The sequence below is a fragment of the Pelodiscus sinensis genome, chromosome 6, assembly GCF_052426305.1.
Source record: "Pelodiscus sinensis isolate ZL-2025 chromosome 6, ASM5242630v1, whole genome shotgun sequence".
NCBI classification, from domain to species: domain Eukaryota; kingdom Metazoa; phylum Chordata; order Testudines; family Trionychidae; genus Pelodiscus; species Pelodiscus sinensis.
This window is the reverse complement of record NC_143057.1, coordinates 130,229,138-130,256,220: the sequence shown is the minus strand read 5'-3', so window position 1 is coordinate 130,256,220 and position 27,083 is coordinate 130,229,138. Positions and strand designations below refer to the sequence as shown.

The window sequence follows — 27,083 nt, the reverse complement described above, 5'->3', positions numbered from 1 at the left end:
AGAGGGAATCAGAGAGAAACAAGTCAACACACACTGGCATGGAGGAAACATGCAAAACAAACGGAAGTTTAGTGACTAACAATCTACGTGGAAGTTAGAAGCCTACAAATTTAGTGCAAGCTTTGCTATATTCTAGCATGCTCGAAATGTATTATCAGGCCATGGTACCTAACCACTGTGACCCATGAACTAATCAAAACGACATCATCAAGTCAGCATAAGCCTACTTATCGGTGCCTATTAGTACACTAAGAACAATGCTCATCCCAGCAATATGCTTGTCCCCTGTGCTAGAGTAATTCAAGCCACGGTTGACAATGAAGGGATTCCAATCCACCCAAGAATAGAAATGGGCATATGGAAGTTCGTTCAGCTTCTACTATTTTGCAAGTATTTCCTGCTTCTTGTTAATTTTACTGCTGCCAGAGTCTGTAGCAAGGAAGACGACAGCTCTTTCTTACAAAAGGAGCTCGTGCATCTCAAACCTCCCAAGCTCTTTGGAAAGCAATGATTCCATATAAAAACATTAGGACATTTGGGGATGGAAATTTCATAGGCAAAGTCTGGAAAGTCCATGTTAAAACTTCCCTCAGAAATTATTACTCCAACATCTGATGCACATGTGTGTGCATAACAAAACTATCACCTAATACAGAGGGATGTTTTGACCTTAACATCAATTATAGTCACTTTGGGAAGAGGTCTGGCATTGTCTTACATATGCTACATTGATTACTGGAATTTGGTGCTGGATTGGCAGTGCTGGAGTCTGATTTCTTCTGTTCATGGCATAGTTAACAGCAAGGATGTATGGGGGAGACAGTTTCTCTTTCAGTACCTACAAATGTGAATTTAGCAAATCTCCACCATGTGAGAGAGAGAGGCAATTACAATCTGGAATGCACACAGGACAAAACGGGGTCATGAACTACTGCAAACCTTACTCAGTAGCATCATTCATTGCTTCAAGTAGGCAGATTTTGTACGGATTTTAACAAAATCTCAACCTCACAGTTTAACCTGTAATACCTTCATTGCCACCTTTGGAAATGTTAAAAAGTGTGAAAAATTTGAAAGCACTCTAAATATATCTATAATTATTAGAATGGCAAAATAAGCTCAACAGATTTTAAAACCTAATAACCATTTTAAAAATAACCTTGTTTTCTAGGCACGACACAGTATTATCTCTTATTACAAATGCTTCTTCAGGGAATACTAAATAGTCTCACTCAACTTGTAAGCAAAACCATTCGGTACGTACCAGGCTTATCACACAAGGCATTAAGTTATGAAAGACTAATGAAAGTAACACTCAAAACATCTCATTCACTGGCACAGGACGTAAAAAGGAGCACATAAGCAAACTAATGACATTCTTGCAGAAACACAAGAGCAGAGGTGGTGGAGAAAAGACACACAAGCACTTGGTGTTAATCTAGTGACCACACACAGCATCCTGTAAAGCCAATACCAGGAACGCTGCAAACAACGGATCATAAATAGGTATGACACTGAACTAAGACCAGTAACACAAAGACTGAGGTCTACTGCTAGGGCACTTGCATTATAAATGGTCAATGGCTTGAAACCATTTATTATGCTTCTTTTGCAACTGGCCTTCTCCGACTGGATGGTTCCGTGCCATTCCCCTCTGCTGCCTGCGAGCCATGATGTAGTGCTCCTGTGTCAGGACAAGAGCCAAGAGCCTCCTGCTGACATGAGATCTCTCCTGGGGGTTCTTCCACACAAGGCGGGCGTGAGAATTTACTGCAAAGTTCGCTTTGCTGATGTTCAGACTCTTCGGCGATTCTGCCTTTTAACGGTTCGCTGGACACACCCACAGGGCCAGTTCCCGGTGGCCCTTCAGAAAGCTCCACATTCACCCTGTCAGGTTGCTCAGCAGAGCAACTCGATTCCGTGCTTGGATCGCCTCGTTGATTCGCCACAACAGATTCTGAATTCTCATCTGCACCGACTGCTTCCAGCACCTTTACGTGTGGCTTGGATAAAACCTGCGGTGGCACATCCGGTTCCCGTTTGACAGAGGTCTCCTTCTCTTTTTGCCAAGGAAATGAAAAATCTAACTTCTTCCCAAACACTGCCCCCTGGACACCATCTGGCCTGGTCACTTTTTCTTCATTCCCTCCTTCAAACAACGTTGAAGAAAACCTCTTAAAACTGTGCATGAGGCCTGGCTCTGCTGCAGTTTTACTTGCAGAAGGTGGCTGTTGTGAGAAGAAGGATCCAAATGGCTTTCCACTCTCAGAAGACGACATGAAATTGAATTTGGACAAAGTAGGTATAGCTGGTATTTCAAACAGAGACTTACTACTACTTGCATCTGTAGGGACATGAGCCGGCTTATGCTGTTTATTCAATTTGCTTTTGGAGCTAGGTCCTCCTGCGGTCATTTCATTCATTGTGACCTGCTCTTTCGGCTCAGCAGGAATGTTTAGTTCCAGTGGTAGTGTCCTAGTCACATCTGGCTGGTCCAAACTAACATTGGTCTCATCAGCTGGAGGCCTGGGTTCTGTTCCAAGGGTTCCGTTCACATCTGATGGGTAGGCATCAACACCTGCCTGATCCCCGGGAGCGATTACCCCCGTTTCCAGAGCAGTACTCAGATCCGACTGGCACTCATTTACACCTGCCTCGTCAGTTAGAGCTCGGGGTTCCAGTCCAAGCACACTGTTACGGTCAGCATGGGAGAAGTTAACCTCTGCCTTGGTGGGAGCGGTTAGCTCTTCTGCTACGTGTGTACTGCCCACTTCTGAGTGGCACAAACTCAGATCTATCTGGTCAGCTGTCGTTGTCTGTTCTGTACCAATTGCACTATCCAAGTCTGAACGGCACAGGTCAGCATCCCCCGGCTCCATGGAGGGCTGCAAATCAGCACTCAATTGATGGACTTCAGGGATCTGTTCTTCACCTGCAAGCAACATTTCAGGTGCATTCTCTTGAGTGGTTTCAATTCTTTGATTTTCTCCAGTCTCTTTTGACACACTAGAATCTTTTGCGGTGCTCTCTTGTGACTCTGACGTGTACGTTTCCTTCAGAGACGCAGTGGTCTTTATTTCAGACACTGTGGATGTGGCTATTTCTTCTAGCTTTTCGGAATCTTTTCCAGGAGTTGGCCCTATCGTGTTTTCTGCAGTATTACTTTGAGATTTGGCGGTGGGTTTCAAAACAACCTCTTCCTTTGGGGTTTCTTTTGCACCTTTGAAAATGCCCAAGAGATCATTTGTGAAAGTTGGAGCTGGTCCGCTTGGCAGAGAGGAAAGACTAAAAAAGGAGGGGCTTTTCTTTTGAGCGCTCGGAGCAGCTGGAGGTTGAGATTGGGAGAACAAGCCAGATAAACTTCGAGGCGATTTCACTTTGGTCATAAAGCTTGAAAACATTTCCACTGAAGAATCCAGTACCGATTTGTCACTCTCATGTTCTTTAGGTTTGCTTTGCAAATTAGATGTTTCTGGCATTTTTGAGAAAGACTTTGATTCCTGTGCCTGTTTTAATGTAACTCCTGAGGTGTGCCCAGGTAAATTATATTTGGGTACATTCAATTTTTCTTCTGAAACAACCTCCCTTGATACACTGTTGGTAGCATTTAAGTTATTTAAATTAGTGAGGTTGATTTTTTCATCTGGGACTGAACTGCCACCCCCGTTGTCAGAAGTCTGTCCTTTTGAACGTGAAGAGTCCTCCTCAGCTGCCGAAGGTGAAATGGGTTCTTCCTCTCCGGTGTGTTCTGAGAGATGTGCTTTTGGCTCCTGAAACTCTGCAGGAAAGGGCTCACCGTCTGCATGTAACTTAGAAACTTCAAGCCCAGGATCAGAAGCAGCTGGCTCTGTGACAGCATCCACATCAGTCTGAGAAAGCGTCTCTACAGCACTCTTCTGGCTTACCTCAGCAACGCCTTCTACTGAACGCTCTGCCGCTGGAACATTTGCCTCATTCGCACGGCCGGGAAAGTTGTTCCGGGTCTCTTGTCGGCCAACCTTTGGCTTCACAATGCCAGGACCCTCTTTCTTACTGCCCAGGCCTGGCTGCGTGGTCACTCTGATACTCGAGTCAACAGAAACGCTTTGCTTCATCAATGGCTTAGCGGTCGCTTGCTGAGCACGTTTTACATTTTCCTTCTCTGGAGAAGCTGGTGGTTTTTCATCCAGCAAAGAGGTCAGATTGAAGAAACTGAAGCTGGAACTACTCTGAGTCACGTTTTTCTTGACAGTAGGACCAGTCGAAAAGAAGGAGGGAAGCTTGAATAACCCTTCTGTTTCTAGCTGCTCAGCAGTACGATGATTAGTAGCGGGTACTGAGGATGTAGCGGTCTCTGATCCACTGAAGAACGAGAATAAACCTCTGGTGGATGGTTGCGCTGGTTGTGGTTTTGAAGCAGTGGCATTTGAAAAACCAAAAGGCAAAATACACTGTGGGTCTCTAGATGTCTGATCTGGCTTGCTTTGTGTCACTTTATCAGGCACACCACCGGTAAGATTGTCTCCTGGTTGCGTTGGCATAATCGCTGGTGCATTGCCACCTTGAACAGGGGGCTCTCTCAGCTGACCCATTTTGGGTCCTCTGTGTACCACTGGCTTGTGCAATGCATTCTGGGAGGCTTTGCTATCATTCTTCTCTTCTGCCTTTCTGCTTGGTTGCTCAATGTGTATACTATGACTCTGGGAGGTCTGTTTGTTCAGAGCCTCTGTTCTAACCTCTCCCACAGCAGCAGAAGAGAAGGATTGCATACCACTGTGCTGTCCGCCTGACTTCCCAGATTTCTCTCTGAACTCAACTGGGACTCTAGTGTCGGGTTTTGGTAGAACAGCGGTACCTGCCGATGGTTGAGAGGACACCGAATCCCCTTTAAAGATATCTCCCAGGGATCCAAACAGGGATGAAATGCCTGAGGTCTCCTTTCTCTCCTGAGGTGTTTTATTGTTTTCATTTTTTCCCAGATTTGATGGCAATTGAGGTCCTTTGTTTACCTGTGTTTTAAAGAAATCAAAAAATCCCGAAGTCTGATTTTTATCAGCTGCTGAACTTCCCGAAGAATCTTCTCCTAAACTAAAGAGTTTCAGAGCACTTTTAAATAGAGTTTCCTCTGGCTCCATGGATGACTGGTTCTGATTTGGCTGAGATTTGTGCTCCTCACTGCTTACTTGGGGTCCAAGATTATTTGAAACTGGACTTGTCTTAATGATTTTATCTGCTCTAGTTGGCTCGCTATCAGGAGTACTTTGGCTTAACTGAGAAGGGGATTTTTTTAACCCCTGCTTTTTCACAGGGATGGTTTTTGTCTGATTTAACTCATGCTTTTCATTTCTAATAGATTTATGAAATTCTATTGCACTATTTCTCCCCAATTCAGGCTCAGTGGGAGTCTTTTGCCAAGTTTGTATATCATCCCCTAATTTTGACGCCAATGATACATCATTTCTATTTTCAGATAATTCTGCCCGTATACCTGTTTTCTTCGTAGTAGAATCCTCTGAAGAGTCCATGTCAGACCCTGAAACCTTTCCAATAAGACCACCCAATGCAGAAAATAAAGATGTGACTTTGTTCACTGGTGTGTTTTTTTCTTCTGACGTCTTTTTTACTTCTGTCCAACTTTCAGCAGATGCAGGTTGTCCATCTGTTTTATTAGAGGACTGAAACAGATGGAAACCAAAAAAGCCTGATGAGCCACTCTCAGAAGTTGTTACAGGGATGGTTTGGTCCGATTGCTTGAGGTCAGGCTCTTTACTTAACACCCAACTAGAATTCACTTTGGAATGCGTTCTAAGATCAAGGGTTAGCGGAGGTTCTTCAGAATAATACCCAGTTTCCTCTTCAGGCCTAAAATCCACTTTGAGTTTTTGAAGTTTATAACCTGAAAAATCTAATGGCTGCTCTCTTTGGTAATAAATAGACTCTTCAAACATTTGTGAAAAGGTCTCCAAATTCATGTTCATTAGCTGATCACTTCTTTGCAGGGCTACAGACAAATCAAGGGGCTTATTTATAAGGTAATTATCTAACTGCTCCTCTTCAGCAAACCAGAACAGCTCACCTTCACTGCCAAGAGGGACTTTGAAACCACAAACTGCAATCATGTTATCTTCCAACATTGTCCTTGGAAGTGAGTCCATCTGAAAGTTGTAGTTCCAATATTCCTGGTGCGAGTATTCTTCGGGTGTACATATATAGACATACTGGCCTGTAGGATCAGTGAGCAGCGAGTAGACATACTGACCGTCACTGTACATATAGTATCCACAGTCACCATCTTCTGATGGCCACCATACACCATGCTCAAGCAGCGTTAGCCAGTGCTCGTATTCCTGATTATATACTGAATACACAAAACTTTCATCCATACTTATAGACTCTTGGTCGATCAAAGTCCACATAGTCCCATCACAACCAGATGAGTAACTCAAGTCCATAGGCAATTCTTCTAATGAGCAGTGGCAGTCTGTTTCAAAAAGTGGAAGATTACTGCCATTTCCACCAAGAGAACTAGTGGCCCACTGATCACTGTCTTCTGAACAGGCTTCTTGAAACATTAACTGATCAAAGGATTCACGTGACATTACGCTTAAATCTATACTCTCTCGGTCACAATTCGCATTTGTTCTCCAGTCCATAATATTTGCATTCCCATCCTTCTTGCATAGATTCATTACTGTATCATTTGACACAGACCAGTCTGAAAACTCAGTATGCAGATCAAAGTTCTGGTTTAAGACATACGCTGGTAGTGCTACTTCCCGAGTGTTGGCAGAAAATTCTTCCATGTCATACTCCCATTCAAAGCTAGAACGGCTTCTTGTTTCTTCAAACATTGGATACTGCTCTGGTATGTTATAGGCTTTACCATTCAACAAAGAAAAATTAAGAAATTCATTCGATCCTTCATTTAAGAGAGTCTGATACATTTTAAACTCTGTATCTTGGATAGGGACTTGCCTACCAATTACAGATTTCCCAGATAAGTCTTGTACCTTCTGTTGAGAATACAGATCATTTTGAGATGCAGAGCACCCATGGTAAGGGATTCGGTATTCCTCTGTTTTGTTTACTATTATGTTGGATAAATGATCACTAGTTCTAGAAAATGCAGTCCCTTTTGTATCATGCGATTTTTCTTTTGGTTTGAATATGAAACTTTTTAAAAAGCTGGAAGTTTCTTGTTTTTCCATAGTGGTAGCTTGAGGATCTGAAGTTGTGTCTGAACTACTTGCTTTTTTCTCTAATTGAGGCTCCTCATTTCTATCAAAAAACTTCATGAGGCCTACTGAATTTGATTTTACCTTGTCTTGCTTACTGTCAGACACATCTTCATTGGAAGCAAATTTAAATATCCCAGAAAACAATCCAGGTGAGCTGTTTTTCTGGTTGTCACTTTCATTTTTAACATTCAACTCTTGCCTATTGGGAATCTTTTCAGAAGAAGGAAGCCAAAAACGTCCAGAAAGCAAACCTGCTTGTGGGATTTTCTTTTTTGTATCATCTGTGGTTTTAAGATTGCTCACTCCGTCAGAAGAGATAGATTTTATATCTGTTGTATTGAACCCCGCTGGTCTAGTCATATCCTGTTTTATAGGTCTATTCTTTTCCTGAGCATTCACAGACCCATACTCTGAGTGTGCACCTTTAAATGTGGCTGAGGCACTTGGACTTCTACTTTCCTGTGCACATGAATTATTTTCCTTATTCATGTTTTTTACTCTTATCAGTTCTTCTTTATGGTTTAGTATATTTGGAACTGAAGTAGATTTTAATGAGCAACATTTGACATTTCCTGAATAACTATTGTTGTGTTCATCTTTAACTGCTGAAGTTATGTCACTAAAACTCTGACTGGTTTGATTTTTTGAAGCAACTAGGTTTTCTGCAGAAGCAAATTTAAACCAAGAAGGAAAGGTGCTTCCTTTCTCTTTTGCATTCTGTTGCTTGTCTGAAAAACCCAAGCCACTAAAAAAAGGAATCTGTAATTTACCAGTAAATGGGAAGGAATGTTCATTCATGGAACTGTTTTGTCTTACATCATCTTCAGATCTGTGGCCTTTTGAGAATCCAGATGAGGTTTCTTTTTGCACAGATTCTGCAGAAGGAAGCAATAACTGGCTGAAGGATTTTTTGAGTGGCCTGAAAAAGCTATCAGCTCTACCTTGCTCTGTAGGTTGTGACTGATCCTCCGCTTTTCTTCCACTTTGCCTGTTTTCTAATTCATTACCTGTAGGGCATGGATTTCCTGAAATGTTTATGCACTCTTCAACAGTCACCTCAGGCTGATGTGCCACATGATGAAAATCTGAAGTCTTCTGTGGCCCACCCTGCTGCTTGGATCCTATTAGACCCTCAAAATTGGCTTTCAGGCTAAGGGAACTGACAGAGCTTGTAAGTTTACCAAAGATGGAAGACACAGAATTGCTGCTGCTAGTGTTAACTTCTGCGTCATTTTTAGTTTCATTCTGGTTAGTTTCAGGCACACTGCTAGTGGTTGTGTTCTCTCCAGAGGACTTCATGCTTTTGGGTGTCTCACGAGCATTTGTGAGACGTGTTTCTTCCTTGGTTTGCTCCTCTTTCAGGATTACTTTTTTTGGTACTTCTTTTTCAGAGAAGATCTTTAAAGGGTTAAACATACCTAAAACGGAATTCATAACTGAATGTTGATTCTGAGGGGAAGGCTGCTGGCTCGCGGTGGTATTTTCTGAGGGGTCCTGAAGACACGGCACTGTAGAAGTTATACGGTCTCTCTCTGTGGCTTCTGTTACACTGAAGTTTGCATCACACACAACTTTGTCACTAGTGGTCTGGGATGGGAATAATGAATGTAGGGAAAAAATTACAGCAGCCTTATTTTCCACTTTCCCTTCAGGGGCTAAGTGGTCAGGTTTAGGTTTGCTAGAAAATATCTTGGCGATTCCACCCTCTGATGGGCTTAGAGCTTCTGGTGTCTCTGGTGCAGAAGACACAAGCTTTTCCACGGAGGCTGTGAGGTGCTTTGTACTTGAGCCTACCTTCTCAGTGAAAGAACTGAACAAGGAATTTACGGTGTTCTTCACTCCTGACAGGTCGGGCAGAGATTCAGATTTGCCTTTGCTGCTCTCTCGGTCCTCCATCACAGCAGGCTTTGCCTGATCAGGGTGTGCTAACTTCTCTCTCGAATTATCAGCATTCTCCTGCTGGAGTGATGCACACTCGGAATTTTTTTCTGCTTTTGGGAGAGAACCAAATTTGCTAATCTCTTCTTCTTTCTCAGCCAAGTATTCAGATACAGTGTCTACCAGACACTGCAGTTCATCCATCGCGTCGACGTATTCCTCACTGGGCTCCTCAACTGGAGAGAGCATCAAGTCTTGCACTGGGGAGCTATACCTGCTGCCCCTCGTCCTGTGCTTTGGGTCCCACTTAGCCTTTTGCAAGGGGGGCAAGGAACGCTCAGTACAGTTATCTGTGAAGCGGCCCGGATGCCAGCTATTGGGCTTGCCCCATGTTTGTGCAAGTCTGGCTAATTCTTCCATTTCGTCGTCTGAAGCGGGTGAATGCTGAAGCTCCTCAGAAGCGCTGCTGTCCAATTCTTCCAGGTCATCCAGTAGCACAAAGGTATTGGCTGCTTGTTCTGCACTGGTTACGTCCTTGCTGCCAAAGGGAACGGACCCATCAGAGTCATGCTTTGCCAGCTGCTTGCTGGGCCACTTGCCACTTTTCACCAGGAGGCCATTTTTGTACGGACGTAACACTGAGTGCGCAGGCAGCTGCTCTTTATTTTCAATCCTGGCATGGTTATATTTTTCACTGCCTTCACATATTGGGAACACAGTGCTAGGTTCAGACCTAGTTGCTATACCATTAAAAGAGATTGTTTTGTCCACAGGAAAGTGTAGACTTCCGTTATAATGCACATTTCTTTGCTCACTCTCTTCAAAATGTTTGTATCTTAGTTTCTTTTTCCTTCTCCTATCTATTGTATCGTATTCCTGAGGGTATCCAGGAATATCTGAAGTTCCTGGCTCCATATTCTGGCAGAATCTTGATCTTTCAGAGTGATTGAAATTCTCCTTTTTGGAGAGAGTTTGGGTTTTCTTTACATTTGTTTTCTGACAGTTCCTATTTCTATTACTTTCTTCTAGGAATTCCTCTATTAGCAGTTTTCCTAGCTCTTCATAGTTACTTTCCCACTCTTCCTCTCCAACTTCAGAATCAAATGGAATTATCCTGACCACGTCACTTCTAACTAGAGAGCCTTGTCTGACAGACAAAAGACAAAAAAAAAGGAGAGGAGGCAGAAAAAAGGAGGAAAAAGTAGAGGAAGAAAAAAAAATTAAAAACGCAAGTTTTCAAAGGACAGTTTAAATGAGACTACCAGAAGAATAGTGAATTAAATACATCAACAAAAATATATATAAAACATGGACTACATTCAAATGGAGGTAAATAAGGAAAGATTATCATCTACTAAGAACATATAATATTTCTTAAATCAAGGGATCGAAAGTTACAACAACAGTCTGCAAGGTGAAAGAGCTCCATAATGGTTTGACACAGATCTTCTACAAAAATTATGGAATCTCTGTTTGAAGTACAACAGGTATTGGTGAAAAATAATAATAAAGCAGCTTCAGATACATTTTGGTATATTGAGAGGATAGTGTTATATTTTAAGGAATGCTAGAACAGTTCATTGCATTTTCACTCTGATATCAAGCACTGCAGATTTTATTAATATTAGGCAAGTTTGTGTTAATCCAAAAGATGATCATTTCCTTAACGTGAATCCCATTTTGTGAAAATGGAAAAGAGCTACTGTAATTTTTTATAGGTGACATTTAAAGCCAGTGATGAGGAGACAGTTTTACAGAGCTACCACCAAATTAGGATCGCTCCTAGGGCCAGACCCTACCTTTGGATCCAATGCCGCAGTTGAACGCAATGGGAACCATGTGAAAGTGTGAGGAAAGTGCGTAGACTTTACAGTAATAATCAGAACTTTTAGGCCTCAAGGGAATAGGCCTGTTTTGATGTGGGAAGTTTAAGAGTTTTTCCTCTACTATATACAAATGTTACATTACACTAAGAAGAAACCAACTGGAGTACCACACCTAGAATGCAAACAAGCAATGACATCAGCCCATCATTACGCTACGACAGTTTGGAAACACAGTGAAGGCATGCAAACAGTGAATGTCAGCTGCAGTACATCACAAGATGACATCAAAACAGCCACATCAAGGAGATGAGACACACAACCCACCTATCGGGCAAATCTAGAGACTGCCTGCTTTCTAGCGAGTACTGGCGGCTTGTCATTTGGCTAGACTCAGATGCAGATCCTACGTCAGATGGGCCACTCACAGTGGAATCTAGGCTATCATATCGCCTTGAAAGTAAATAGAGTAAGAGCAGGGAGACAGGGAAGACAAAGTTACAAAATGATTCCAAACTCAATATCGCAAATAACATTCCAACTGAAAAAGCCCCACAGATAAGAAGTCTGCTACTCACAATTACATTGGCTACTGGAACTAAAATATGGGCTTGTCTGAGAAAGAGCAAAGGAAAGATGTTAGGCAGGCCAGAGTAGAGGGAAACGAAAACCCACGTCCTCATGGTAAAGAGCCACAATCACCCTGATTAGGGGTCCAAATTATGGTCATAAAAAGGGAAGATTTCATGCAGCATTTCTAGAGAGGTTTTAAGTTTTAAAAATAGATTCCTAGAAAAAAATCCCCTTGGGACACATAGACAAGGTGGTGACCTACACAGCATCAAAAGAGTTGTCAGATGGAGATACTGCGGACAGATTCAGCTCACCTTTCATGAAGGTACTGCTGGACCTGAACAGGCTGATCAAGTCCTGTCATCAGATTCACTTGGCTTTACACTCATGAAATGTAATAACTGAAGAAACCGTGAGGTACCTGCTCTGTAACTGTATTGCACCTCAGGGGCTGTGCCAAACACACAGGTGTCTGATTTTTTCCCTAGCTGTACCTGTCGGGGACGTACTGGCCCCTCAGACTACAGGAGAGCAGCGCTGTTCTAACCCGGCTCAGTTCCTCCCCATGGGAGAAGGGTTGACAGCTGATGCAGAGGGGTTGGAGGGCGGGCTGAGTACACAGCTGCACCCATCTCACTCCACAACACTCAAGTCGCTCGTTTTTCTTAGGTGGTTGCAGACACGTATCCCACTCCGGTGACTCCAAAGTAATACAGCTCGGAGCTGGGATTTGTGTTCACTAGGGTAACGACTGCAGTTTCCACTGTGAACGTAGAATGTAACTGGAGAGAATCTTTCCCATCAAATAAACCTGAGCTTCCTTCCTAGCTAAACCTGTGGCTATTGGTAGGCTCCAAGAACAATATCCAGTGGAGACAAAAAAACTCCTACATTTATACTGAATGGCTGTTAATCCAAGTGGAATTAAAATTCGTGGGATGACTGACCGTACCATGCCAAGGACATATGCAGAGAAGACCAAGTAGCAGCCCTATGAATATCCACTGTGGGAACATCCCTGAGGAAAGCCACAGAAGTGACTTGGGCTTTTGCTGAATAAGCCAAACACATCTGAGGAAGTGGTCCGCTAGCAACGGCATGCCAAACGGATGCAGGAAGCAATCCAGGTGGTCCTGTCAGTGCTGACACGGCCTCACCTCTCATGCGAGAGAGTCCCGAGAGAGTACGAAGAAACCAGGAGACTGGGTAAAGGGCTCAGACTTGCCAAGGCAAAAGCCAGTGCTCTGTGAGCATCTAAGGGGCACAAACATGCCTCACCCCTGACAGAAGGCACCTGCAGGGAGAAGGCTAGAAGACATTTAAATGAAATCTCAATGATACTTTAGTTGGGAAGCGAGGGTGCAGCTATATAGCTGCTTTGTCCTTGAAAAACCAGTCGCACCTCTGAAATCCAGCACTCTCTGGTCCGGCAACATCAGTGATCCAGCAGGACCATGGATGCTCCTGGACCAGAGAGTCCGGAGCCTAATGACAGGAGGACCAGCAGCCCGGCCATATCTGCTGTCAGCAGTGCTGGAGGAGCCCCACAGCAGTGCTGGGGCTGGGGTCACAGAACCCATGGAACCGGGGGCTGGAAAATCCCAGCCACCTATGGCAGCTGGACGCTGGTGCATGCGGCAGTACGGGGCTAGGGAACCTTAGCCGCCCACGCAGTGCAGTGCCAAAGAAGTCGGCCACCCGCAGCAGCGTGGAGCCACGGAAACCGGGCCATCCATGACAGCACGAGGCCAGTGCCAGGGCCAGAGAACCCCGGCCTCCCATGGCAGCCCAGAGCCGGTGGGGCAGCGGCAGCACGATGGACACCCCAACTGGGGAGGGAGTAGAGGGACCAAAGGCAGGAGGCCAGCTGGCTCCAGGCAGGTGGCAGGGGATACCTCCCCTGGGTCCAGCAAACACTGTCATTTGGGACAGGTCAAGACTCGATGGTGCCAGACCAGGGAGGTCCAACCGAGAGTTCAAAGATGCCAAAGTTTTAGCTATAAGATAGCCAATATTCTGGCGTAGGTGAGGCAAAATACAAGGGGTCACTGATGGATGTTAAAACTGTTGAGGGCTGACGAAAGTATCAAGTCCTGGATCAGAGGAAGGAAGGAAATTATTCCTCGAAGAAATCGAATAACCATGGGAATAGAGAAAAACTGGTCACCTCGTCTTAACAAAGACACGTTAGAACTAGAAAAGGTAGAGAGAAGGGCAACAAAAATGATTAGAGATTAAGACTGGGATTGTACATTTTAGACAAGAGATGATTAACGGGGACTATGAGGAAGGTATATAAAATTGTGACTGGTATAGAGTGTTATTTACTCTGCGCACAACCACTGAGGTTCCCATAAAACTAACAGGCAGCAGGCTTAAAACGAACATGAGGAAATGCTTCCTCACACAATGCAGAGTCAGCCTGAGGGGGCAGGGATGCTGTGAAGGCCACAAGTATAACTGTCAAGTATCAGAGGGGTAGCCGTGTTAGTCTGAATCTGCAAAAGCGGCGAGGAGTCCTGTGGCACCTTATTAGGAATACGATTCTACAAGGTCTCAGATATTAGGAATGGCAACATACAAAAACCTGTAGGGGAACACTTCAGTCTCCCTGGACACACAATTGCAGATCTAAAGGTAGCCATCCTGCAGCAAAAAAACTTCAGGACCAGACTTCAAAGAGAAACTGCTGAGCTACAGTTCATCTTCAAGTTCGACACAACCAACTCTGGATTAAACAAAGACTGTGAATGGCTCGCTAACTACAAAAGCAGCTTCTGCTCTCTTGGAATTCACACCTCCAGATCAGCTACTAGAAGTGGGCCTCATCCTCCCTGATTGGATCCACCTCGTCTCCTCCAGCCTGATTACGGCCTGCATATTTATACCTGCCTCTGGAAATTTCCACTACATGCATATGACAAAGTTGGTCTTTGCCCACGAAAGCTTATGCTCCAACACTTCAGTAAGTATAATTGTGTTCAAGAAAGAGCCAGATAAGCTCATGAAGGGCAGGTCCATCGATGGACACTAGCCACGATGGTTGGGAATGAACCCATTTTCTGGGCGCCTTGAAACTACTAATTGCCAGGCACTGGGACTGGACAGGAGGCGATGGATCACTTGATAAATTGCACAGTTCTGTTCATTTCCTCGGAAACAGCCGGTGCATGAAGAAGTCGTGGATGGCCTGAGAGCTCTGCGGAGATAGAAATGCAGGTGACCTTGCAGAATCAAGTAGGCCGCAGTGAATCTGTTCCTCTGATAGGGACATAGGGCAGGACACATGCCCTACTGAGCGCTACTAAAGGAAAATGTCGGTGAATTTGGTGCTACCACACAAGAATGGAATTCGTATCCGCAACCACTCGAAGAACTAACCAATCTATTCCATAGCAGAATTCTTTAGCCCTTTCGAGCTTGTGCTGAAACGGCTTAGTAGGCCAAACCCCAAACTTTCCAAAAACCATCAGCTCTTTATGGGGGCTATCGAAATTGTTTTTTATGAATCAAGTCATTCACACACATCCGCATTAGGGATTTTCCAGCAGTGCAGCTGCACAGACGCAACCCCCCAGCAAGCCTCTTTCCCCATCTGTGAAGCCAGGAGAATGAAATGGAACTCCTGTGAGATCGGCTCAGGCTCAGAGCTGGGTATTATTGTCACCCCGAGGGAAAGTAGCACTAACACAAGCCACACTTTTAGCCATGCATCTCTGCTGAGGGATCACGCCCATCCAGCCAGGCCAATGGAAAAGGCTCCTATGTAGCCAAGTTCTTAGCAAGTAGCGAAGGAACAGAAGGTGAAGAAAGAATAGCTGCCAATGCAGAGAGCGGCTATGCAAGCGAAGGGGAAGAGGTTTGTTTGCACCGTGTAGACAATGCTAATGAAACGCCCACCCCTCCCATGCACGAGTGTATTGACAGATTCGGAGATTGTAAGACCAGAAGGGCTCGCATCCTCTGTCCTCCCCCATAGCGCAGGCTACAGAACCTCAGCCAATCATTTCTGCCCCACAGCCATAACTTCTGTTTGAGCTAGACCATATCTGTCCAAAAGACATCCAGCCTTGACTGCAAGTGGTGGAGAACCTACCCGCTCCCTAGATCAATTGTTCAAGATGCCGTGGAAGTGAGCTCTTGGCAACTGTGCACCACTCAGCTCACAGTGCACAAGAATTACAAGTGTAAACACACGCAGCTGGAGGCCAAGGCACTGACCATGGCGCAAAAGGAGTTTCTTTATTGGGACTCATATGTAGAAACCAAAAGCGTCGCAGAGTTACACATAAGAGCAGCAGGGCCCGCTGATCATCTTATCTGACCTCCTGCATGATCAGACTTCCCTGAGGTAACTGCACTGGTGTTTGACACGGAGCAAAAAGATAGATAATGAAGCAGGGTGCAGTATAAACAACAAGTACAAACAACCCCCACTACCTCTCACTAGCCCCTCCAAAAAAAAAAAATAGCCTAGTGACAGCCACCTACTATTTGAATTAAAAAGTTGCTTGGACAAAGTGGGCACAAAAATTAGCCTATATGCAAACACAAACACATCTGTGCAAGGAAAGATGGTGATTAGAGTGTACAACAATCCGATAGGTAGCCCTGCACGGAACAATCAAATCTACTGGAGGAGGCGGCAGGAGAAAGCATCAGATTATGCATTTAATGGACTAGAATGCATTGAAAGTAACATCACACTGTTACAGATGAAAAGTATAAAAACATGCACCTCATCCAGTCCCATTAGCAGTGACATAGTAAAAGCTGAATTTTACTGGTGAAACAAGGTATTACTGAGAAGATACTGAGTTAATAGTACTGTCACTATTGTCACTACAAAGCAAACCCAATATCAGGATTTGCCATTCAACATAGGCACAAGAACAACTGACGTCTAGACTGCAGAATGCAAGCATGCCCTCCATTTTGAAGGTAGGCCAAGGGTTGGAGACTAGGACCAGTTTGATGCAAAAAGTGCAAAAAACTCTGCACCTTTCACTTCTTTCTTGGCAGATAAACCATCAGGGAACTCCTCTGCCCACCCAGATTTCAGCACAGGAAGAGTGTGTGTCCAAGTATATCCTAGTTCTCCAAAACAGCCACCTGTCAAGCTGACTAATATTGTCTCATTGTTTCTGCCTGCTCCCACTGCCTGCCTGTTGAATCCACCTGTTCTTCCTTTGCTTACATTATACGCCTTTGGGGCCTCTGGTCTTGTTAGGTGTTCACAGGGCAGGTAGAGTGGGACACGGGTTCACAACTAGGGCTCTTAAGCACTACAATGGTAATTATTCATCTAATGAGCTGACCAGGCAAAATAATGGTTGATCAACTGCTCATTGGTAGTCAAAAGACAACTATATGTTCTGCTATGTGCAAAAAAAAGGGGGGGACCCCTTACACTGAAGAAAGGTGTCCACAAAAAAATTGGGGAAGGGTTCAACTTTCTGGCAACACACCCAGGCTTTCTTGTAGTGCAAGGCACACACTGAAGCAAAACTCATGTTATGCAACAGTTCTGTGTGAAACAGATAATTTGTCACCAATGAAGATGAAATTTACAAAGAAAAGCACTGAGATTCATTTCATTATAACACAAGGTACCACACACTTGCCAGATGACATTTTCAAGTTCTCTATCCTATTTATTTATTTGGAAAAATTAGACCAATACATCTCCTAAGTTTGGGCACAGTGTAAAAATTCTTTTATAAAACGAGGCTGCAGGATCTGCCCTTATACTTGCTTGATTCAAAGGTGGAGACTTAGATTAGAACAACACTTCCATTCACACGGCAGGTGATACCTTGTGCTGTCTTATCATCACACTCTGAAAACCTCACGACTGTCCCTCCTGCGTTTGCATAGTGCCCTCCGAATCTACAGTAACCGCTCACTGGTGGAGAAAGAGCTACAGTTTTCCAATCAGCACCCACCTGATGGCCATGCGTTCCCGGTAATCCAGATCATAGCTCTGCATGGAGTCCATGCAGGACTCGCGAGACACTCCCTGCTGCTGCAGGCGCGAGGGCACGGTGAACTGGTGTACGGAGGCGTTGGGCTGGGAGATTGTGTGGTAAGGAGGAGGAATGCTGTTGCTGGTCTCGCTGCGGTAGTCGCTGTCTCTATCATCCACGGCGCTATCAAGGTCTTCGAAGGCTAAGAAACAAACATCGTTAGAGCACAACTCACCAACTCCATTTGGAAGGGACAGCAGAGCCCACGTAACACCACCAAGCCAAAAGTCAGACGAGGCCCATTTCCCTAATACATGGGTCCTAGAAAGGCAATCCCGCACATGCCTTCAAGTCCTCCCAACGTCTAGTGAGGAATTCCTTCTTCACCTTCCCCCGCCCCGGCCACAGCCTCACAAAAAGAACATTTGCTTTTTTGTTTGTTCGTTTTCTCTTCAACCACTGCTGACAAATAGGGGCGTAAGACACTTCATTTGGGAAACTTTCGTACTATTGCCAAAAACCCTAACAAAAACATTCGCGTTGAGAGAGCAGCCTGCTCCCCTGTGCGAAGCTAAGTCTGCCCTGAGGATTTTGATATGCTCCGTCTCATCTAGTGATTGGCTTTAAAACCCCATTCAAACGAGGAGCAGAAAAGGAAGCCTCTAACTTGCTTCCCCTTTACATATTGACAAGCACTAACGCTCCTGTCAATATACCATACCACTACCCAAGTCACTGCTTCTCGTTGAGTGCTGCATTTTAACACATTCCTGTAGCTACAGCTCACCGTCAAATTTAGAAACTTTAAGAAGTCAACACAAACGAGGGTTGTGTAAATACCACCACCAGAAAGAAGCACCTCTCCCTCGAAAGGCACCGCAACTTAATAACCGTCACAAAAAGAAGGCAAGTGAAAGCTCGCGTCTGACACCTTCCCCTCACATCTGTTCACGGCCTAAAAAATAAAGCTACTGCTAGGCAGCCAAGTACGGCAACCTCCTCGTTGCGAGCTTCCAGCCAACAGATAGAGAGAGCCGGGACAAGGCAAGCGACATTGCTAACATGCTTGAAATTAAGCAAAAGCACCGTCAGCCCTTATTTCTCGTGACCTCTGCGAGCACCAAGCCCCAACAGGAAGGACAATCAAATCAAAGCCTTGTCTGAGAAGTTGATTCAGCACTGCATGCATGCTGCAATCAGCCAGCATCATCGCAGCACACACTGATTGGGACTGAGCAAGAAGGCAAAGTGCTGTCCGGTTTCCGTGTCAGTTTTCCCCGTTGCTTTTACAAACAAATGAAAGTTGAATTCCCGACACTGCTGATCAAAATTATCTGCAGTATATGGGTGCGTATTTTCTACTGAAGCTTTTACTTGTTTTTGAGCCAACAGTTTTAATGCAAGGTTTGCTATTGTAACCCACATAATCTCCCTTAATATACCATAAAGGTACAGTAAAAGCTTAACATGGAAGAAAACACAAAAACCATCTGACGGGAGAACGTCAGCACATCCAGCTGAAATCTCCTTCCAACAGGCTTTCTGCTTGTAAATTAAATCTCAATTTGATTGTCTTCAACGAAGATAGTGTATAGTCTCCTGCTTCTCCGCAGGCGAATGTTATGCTGTTCTTGTCAGTCTCCATGCTTTAGATGAGGAGCAACTGTGTTAATTTATTTGGTTTCATTAGAAACAAAGATGCCAATCTTGCACGAATTGGCAAAGAAAAACTGGTGCCTCCAAAAAGGCAGTAACCTTACAGCCAAAAAAAAAAATCCTCATTACACCCCTCAGACTTGCAAACATCACCAACTTAGAACAAGGATTTCAAACCTGCTCCATGCTCAGAACCAAGCCCTGTACTCTTGTGCTGTGTACAAATTACTGACGTGCTGAGCGTTCCTGGCAAGTTCCGGCCTAAGTCCTTGGGGAGGGGCTGCCATGGTCCGTCTGCCTAGCGCCTGGCTCTGTGGGCTCGCTCGCTCTCTCTCTTTTACTCAACACTCATTTCATATTCCGAGTTCCCCCTGGCAACTACTTCACGTTTTTCTGCAAACCCCTCAATTGAGGGCATGGTGAATAATGCAGAAATGGTGCCGCAAAGCTCTTTCCAATGGATCCTACTAACCCACATGGCGATTGTGTATGTGCATGGTCAGCCCTTTAAAGGATGCTAGCTCACTATGCCGACTGGAGAGAATCCATCTTGCCGTACAAAGGGCACAGTTCTCCCCTCTGAAGAGCTGCAGTGAGTATTGTGCCTGTCTACAGCAATGGCAATGCATGTTGGGTGTCAGAAAGGAGAAAGTCTCAGACAGAAATTAGCTGCTTACTTTCAGGATAGACACACGAGACGGGAGAGGGGATATATTTTACTGGACCAACTTTTTCTGGTGAAAGACACACACTTTGTAGCTCCCACAGAGCTCTTCTTCAGCTCCGAAACTGGTCCCTCTGGCCGACAGAAGTTGGTCCAACACAGCATGTTACCTCACCCAGCTTGTCCCTCCAACAGCAGGAACTGAGCATTTGTAAAACCGTGGCTTAAATTTACACATGAACATGCCATGCTGACAGAGTAAGTAGAACCCATGGGACCAGGGTGTTTCTCTCATCATTCATGCGTATCAGTGGACAAATCTGAGGGGTGCCACAATTCAGAATATTGCATTGATAGTAATTGTAAAAAAATGCTCATCCCTAAACCCAGTGGTAACAATGAGGCTACACAAAACATAAGAACAGCCCAATTGGGTGAGACTCGAAGCCCATCTAGAACACATACTGTGCAAGCTGCAGTATAGCCAGAGACATTAAAGCTGTTCGGAAGCCCAAATGGTGACAGGCATATTAATAATTTACAGACAGACTGCGATTCCCTCACTCACGTTGAATAGTGCATATACAAGCAGTCCCAGGTTAGGGCCTTGCTCCATACACTATTCCATTGGAGTAAGGAGAATATCAAAGTCTGACTATGCAGGTGGTAGGTAACAATCTTTAGTTGATAGCACAAGTTTTTATGAAGATGCCGTGATGGTCACACCAGTACTTGAATATTCTTGTTACTCAATAGATTTTAATTCATCCTAAGAGGAGGAGACTGACAACAACAGGCAGAAGCAGCTTGGGAAATACACTATCCATTCAACAGGAAGCAACAGGTATTAACATTTACGCTGTTTTAGCAAAATAACCAACACACACAAACAGAAAGGGGATAACTTGCATCATCAGGAAGACGATGCACTAAGTTATTCCATTCCCACTAAGCAGATCTTGCTTTCACAAAGTCATTGAAAACCACGATGTTAGTAACTAACTACACAATGCAACACACTGGTACAAAGACATAAAGGAATTGGCTTAGGTAAGTTGACATGCACTAAAAGCTCTTAGGGGATGACAACCGCCTCAGTCTATAGTCCCAGTGTGTCAATCTTGGATAAATCCAAGGGCAAGGAAAGAGGCATGCTCTGCTCTGATAAATAACCGAATATTCATGCATACGGTCGACATATGTAATGCAAAGCTACGGGACAGGAAGTCACGTCAGAAGGATTGACAGAGCAAGGATCTAGAGCCTGAAAAGAAAAGCAAGACACAAGAAACAGTGAATGTGCGTGTGACCTTTGGGCATATCCAACTCTAAAATCCCTAGTTCCACCAGTAACTCTGATGCCACTGCCCTAGGGCAGAGAGCATTTTGTGACTGTTCCACCCATCTCAGAACAGTGTCCAGGCACTGCTGCCCCGCCAGGTCTGTCACGTTGACTTTGGGGCGAGTGTTTTGTTTTAACACACCCATCTCGTTTTCCCTCGGGGTTGACAAAACTCCCATTCCATGTGGCTTGAGGAATCCACAACCCAGGCTGCTGGGAAGGCGGGGCTTTTTCTAGCAGGCATTTCAACTGGTTTAGAACTGCCTGGTGGTTCCATGGCTGTTCCTTGTGCTGTCCCTTGTGAGCGGGGGTCTAGCTCCCAAGCCTCTTCTCCCCCATTCAGGCTGTGACAAGAGCAATGCAGCCTGCCAAGGCAAGGCAGAGGGCAGAGAGCCCCAAATTCCACTCCTATGACTATGAAGAGGAGATGCAGTGACCGTTTCAGGGGCGGTTGTGGGAGAAGGGCAGAGTGACGTGTGCTGAATGGACAGGGGTGGTCACAATTGAGTTTCACTTCCGGCATACAAAGGCCTCCACTTCTAGCTGAACCAGAGCATCAATTTCACACACCCACCCAGCTGGGCAAGAGTACGGTGTCACAGGAGAGTTAAAACAGACTGTGTGGTCACTGACAGTAAACTCATTTCCGGGTCATTTGTCTGTGCAGGCTGTTTCCCATCGCTCTATGAACTTAATGGGAGATCAAAAACTTGAAATCTAGTCAGTTGAAGATAAAAGAGTGAACTGTGTCATGTTTCACCTGCCACCGAACTTCCAGTGTGGGAGATTTGACAGTCACATTTTCCTGTTTAAAACCCTGTTACTAAAAGAGCCCCAGTACCGGACTATAAAAGGAAAACTGTTAAGTTTACAATACACAAGGGGCAAATCTTCCCCTTGTGGTGATCTGGGGTTAAGTGGAGGTGGTGTTTTAAAAGCCCTCAGTGTTGGCTTATGCCTACTCCTAACAAATTCAGTGTTAAAATACTTCTGACTTCAAGGGAAGCAGATGCTGGCCAATCCTGAGCACTTCTGAAAACCGCACCCCAGAACAACACGTAACATCTTTTGAGAAGGGCAATTTCAGTTGGCTGGGCCCCGTAAAAAAAACATGTAAACAAGCAGATAGAATGTAGTCGGCTAAATAGCCACGACCTCCGCTAGGCAGCCAGTGTCATCCACATCTCTCCTCAGAGCCTGGTTTTGAATCTGGATTGAGTACGAAGCGACAGCAATAGCTCAGTGGCCCCCTTTGCACTTTTCTACCAGAGTCTTCCCATTAAGATAATTTTCTAATTTAATGCTCTAACAGAGGTGACCATTTCAAAAGGTCTGTCATTCAACCCATCTTCCAGCAAGCGGAGTACTTATGTTTGCTGCTCAACAGTCGGTGACTCTCCTATAACAGGGAACTCTGTGGGGAGGAGCCTTTCCTGGAACTGGTGCTGTACTAACACACCCATTTCACAGTCTTTTACTCCTGATGGAATCCTTAGCCACTGCGTAGATGAAGAATTCATGTCCCCCATAGATTTCTTTGCTTCCCCAAGGAAAAGTGGCATTTATCTGGGAAAGCAAATGGAAGACACAAAAGCAGTCAGGCAACCCTCCCCAGCACAGCCAAGGGGCAGCAATGGAGCAGCAGGGTGCTCCTGTGCCCCCATTCTGGCACACCATCCTGCCAGTAGCAAATTTTGGACACACAAGATGGGTGAGACAAGCTCTCTTACTGCACCAGCTTCTCCTGGTGAGAGACAAGCTTTCAAGCTACACTGAGCCCTTCCTCAGCTGGGCAAATTCTATCACTTCAAATGGTGTCTACTCCATGTGGCACTGTGTGATGCAGCAGACAATAGGTGAATGGAAAGTTAGCTTAAGGGCACCTGAAGGAAATACTCAGCTGCTAGAAGTGGGCCACATCCTCCCTGACTGAACTGATCTCATTATCTCTGGCCTTCCTCTTGACTGGCACTCCCTTCTTTTCATGAGCCTGTATATTTATACCTGCCTCTGGAATTTCCACTACATGCATCTGACAAAGTGGGTCTTTGCCCACGAAAGCTTATGCTCCAATACATCTGTTAGTCCATAAGGTGCCACAGGACTCCTCGTTGTTCTTGCAGATTCAGACTAACACGGCTACCCCTCTGATAAAGGGAACAGTATTTGATATGGTGTCTAGTCAATCTGCGGAATTCTCTGCTACCAAGGGGGACACAGAAAAGTACTGTGAGGGGACTGCATGGGGATGGAGCAACTACCCCTTCATGTTTTAGTTGAATAAGCCAAGCACGATACGGGTAATTAAGCCTCATGCTTTGGGTCATAAGCTAATCACTTTGTGTTAGACAAGGAATTCCCCCTGCTGCTGCCACCCACAAACAGCAGCATTACAGAAGAGATTAGCTTGCCCAGGGTTGAGGGCATGGCTTACACTAAGCTGGATGCATGTCTCCCCAGTGAAAGACTGAACAGACACACACACCCAGGAGAATTGTTTATACAGGTCCCAAGCGGCACAACTAAATCTGATGGGATAAAACCAAACACAAGAAATGCGAAGGGCCAAATATGAAATAGGCTCCAACAGAGCGCTGCCACCCAGGAACAGCCTTCTCAATGGAAGCAGCAGAGCCCCACTACTAACGGGATTTAGAACTAGACTGGGCCAGGGGGACTGTCTGGCCTGAAAAGGCTTGTGGCAGGATGCTGGTGGAAGAGCACAGAATTAGCCCCTGCCCAGTCAGCGCCAATCGAGGGGAGCAGACTGGGGCTGATGAAAAGGCCTTAGGGCTGGCAAATCCGGCTGGCCAGACAAGGCTGGAAAGGAGCCGGGGAAGGGAAGATGGGCAGGCAGGGAGGGAGCTGGAAGTCTCCCAGCTGCAGGTTCCCTGCCTGTAAGAAGAGAAAGCCTTGCAAAAACTGTTCGTAGTGTGGCACTGGTGGTAAGACAAGCTTGGGTGAATGAAGACACTGAGCAGAGGGGCAGCCAAGTTAGTCTGTATCCGCCAACACAATGAGGAGCCCTGTGGCCCCTTGGAGACTAATTGATTTATTAGGGCACAAGCTTTGGTGGGCAAAGACCCGCTCTGCCAGAGGGACTGCAGTGGAAACAGCAGAGGCAGACATCAATATACATCCAGAATGGCCACCTACCAAAACCAGCAGGGGCACCCGTCCGTCTCCCTGGACACCCACTCAGAGATGGATAAGCGGCCACCCTTCAACAAAAGCACTTGGCAAGCAGCCAGCGAAGAGAAACAGCGGCGCTGCCATTCACGCGCAAACTTGACACTGTTCCTCTGGGTCTGAACAGGGACCGGGAACAGCTGGCTCACTACAAACCCAACCTTCCCTCTCTGGGTACTGCCACCTCCTCATCCACGGCCGGAGTGGGCCACAGCCCGCCTGACCGACTGGCCTCATTAGCACTGGCCCTCCACTCCATACCGTAACACCCTGCTAGTGTATTGATGCTGCTTCTGCCTATTAGCCTCGAGTGCCCCACGGCGCCTGGTCGTTCTTAAAGACATGGATGTTGAGCAACCTTGAGGTGTGTCAGCCTATTTGGGAGCGCGACTGGTGCCGGGGGGGGGGGGCTGGTGGTGCTCCGTTACAGGGCTCGATGACGTGACTGACGAGGAAGGATGGAAGGGAGCGATGTTAGCAATATTAACCATGTAACCGATCACAATTCTATTGGTCGCATGGCTAATCCCAGGGCTGCTGGCCTCGGCACTGTGGGCCTGCCAGGCCAGGTGCTGGTTAACTGGTTACTAGTAAGTATCATCCAACTGATTCTCTGTAGCATACGTTAGTCTGTCTTATAAGCCCTGCTTTTATATATGGAGCATTGCAATCAACTGTATTTACTACTTTCACCTTATTCTGCCTCCTCCCCACTAGGGCTGATTTGGCACAGAGCGCCCCCCCGCCACAGTATACTATAAACTTAATCCAACAGGAACTCGGCCAGCATGCACACAAATCAACCGACAACCATCTCTCATGTACACCGAGTCCACATTTGCCAGTTGCCAGAGAGTGATCCCTAAAGCAGCTGGCTTGCTTGTTGCTTACAAAGGAAATAATTTTTAGTATTTGCTGGCCAACATGGACTTTCTAATGGAGGTCATGGTCTTCCTGCTCTGCTGAACGGTGATTTAAAGTCAAAGACACATGGTAACGTTTCCCCCACCGCCTTGACACTTCTGACGACCAGCGTCACCAACAGGGACTTCTGTCTGGGAGGCGGGGGAGGAGGACACGGTGGACAGGCAGCTATTTCTGCTACTGATTGCCAGATTTCACCCCAACTCCTCAATTACAAAATGGACTGTTGAGAGCGTGGCCAGGGCAAGGCCACGAAAATGAATTCCGAGACAGAACAAGACAAGAGCGCAGACAAACGTGAAGGAAAGAGAAGGAAAGGAAACAGAAAGGGTCTCCTCTATGCATGAATATCCCTGCTAGTCTCATGCTGGAGCATGCCGCAGTGCTACTGAACCATGGAACGTGCAGACATTGAACTGTTACATACTCGTCTGCTCTTGCCATCCGAAATAACTCCAGTTGCCTGGGTGTCACACAAATGGCAGCAAAGGACAGGAGTGGAAAAAAGAAAACTTAGAAAATAAGCCAAAGCAGAGTTCTTGCATGCATTAGAATAGGTCTTCATTTGCAAAAAACAACAAGCAGCAGCCCTTGCAGGCAACATTCTGCATCTTTACCAGCTTACTAACTGCCTCTCGTGGGTGTTTGCAAACCCCTCTGAACAGTCAAATCACTCTGGAAATGCTAAGGATTATTAAACCATTATATTCCCATTACCAGTTGGTAGCATATTTACCACATGCTGCTTCCCCGTCAGGAGCACGGGACTGGGTACTTGCTAATTCCCACGTGTCACCAGGGTTCCAATCAGTATTTTCCATTAAGCAAAATCAAGGGAGGAAAGAGAGAGAGATCCAGTGGGAACAGGCTCCAGGGATATGGATATGATCCCCAGCGCAGCACGTGAGTTGGGCACGTCACATCAGGAGACTAGTACTTACCTGCTGGTAAGAGCACTTTGAGATCTGCAAATTATCATACCATGGGATTAGTAGAGCAGTGCTGCTCTCTGCGCAAACTCCACTGGCCAAAATCTTCTCTTAGCTTCAATCACTGTGCTGAAATTTACTGTCCCAACAGACAGGGCTTCTCTAGCACCGCATACACGCAGCACAACCTGCAAACGGCTTAAGTCTCCTTTATGCAGCTCAGCAAATACGTCCATTTCAGAGCCAGTGAAACTGAGGAAGAGCGCAGCACAGTGCCTTGATCAAAGCTACATCACAAGTCAGTAGCAGAGCAAGGATTAGAACTCAGGACTTGCCGACTTCCAGGTGCGCCGTCTGTCCTCTATGCGCAAGGTCAGAATGGGATGTCAGTATGGTAAATGGAACATAACTCGACCACTGCACAGACCTCCAAGAAAAGTCTGAATTACATAACCACATGCAAACCTTAGAAACATCAAGAGGCTCCTCACAAAGATTAACAAGCAATTGTGCTTTAAAGAGTGAGTCTGGAAAGTTGATTTGATGGTTCCATGTTTACTGACTACTATTTTCATGTCATGTGCACTCAAGGATCAAAGACTTATCCCATGCTCCTGACTGCCAGCCTTGCAAACTCTGGCTGTTAGCCGAGGGCTGGTCCACACACAAACTTGCACCAAGTAACAAAGCCAAGTGAATTAAAACAGGCAAGTTTCTGTGCAGACGAATCAGATCACAAAGAGCAACATTTACTTTCGCTAAAACGCCAACCGACCCTTAAATAACCTTAGACATTCCAACCTCAGTGTCCACTTACAACTGGAGCCAAAACAACAAAAGCCATTTTTAATCACAGTCTTTTGTTATTTGTGCAGGCAGAGCTGACAGAGCCAGTGTAAGTCTCCCGTCCATCAGTTATAAA

At 45.5% G+C, this 27,083-nt stretch overlaps 2 protein-coding genes across 7 annotated transcripts in view; both read right to left on the bottom strand.

Annotated features, from left to right (window-relative positions):
- UNC13B (unc-13 homolog B) overlaps nt 1–27,083 on the bottom strand; it is a 341,304-nt gene that overhangs the window by 194,604 nt on the left and 119,617 nt on the right. For 5 of the 6 annotated variants that reach the window (XM_075932839.2, XM_075932833.2, XM_075932834.2 and 2 more), the window contains 2 exons: nt 17,437–17,659; nt 11,246–11,371 (listed from right to left, as the gene is read on the bottom strand). In XM_075932839.2, coding sequence (XP_075788954.2) covers nt 11,246–11,371; nt 17,437–17,659 — 349 coding nt within the window. The remainder of the gene's footprint in view (nt 1–11,245; nt 11,372–17,436; nt 17,660–27,083) is intronic. The other variant, XM_075932838.2, reaches the window with a different exon arrangement.
- Nucleotides 4–11,236, bottom strand: LOC142830011 (uncharacterized). Its single transcript, XM_075932832.2, has one exon. It carries the CDS (start codon nt 10,008–10,010, stop codon nt 1,599–1,601), a length of 8,412 nt encoding a protein of 2,803 aa, XP_075788947.2. The 5' UTR covers nt 10,011–11,236; the 3' UTR covers nt 4–1,598.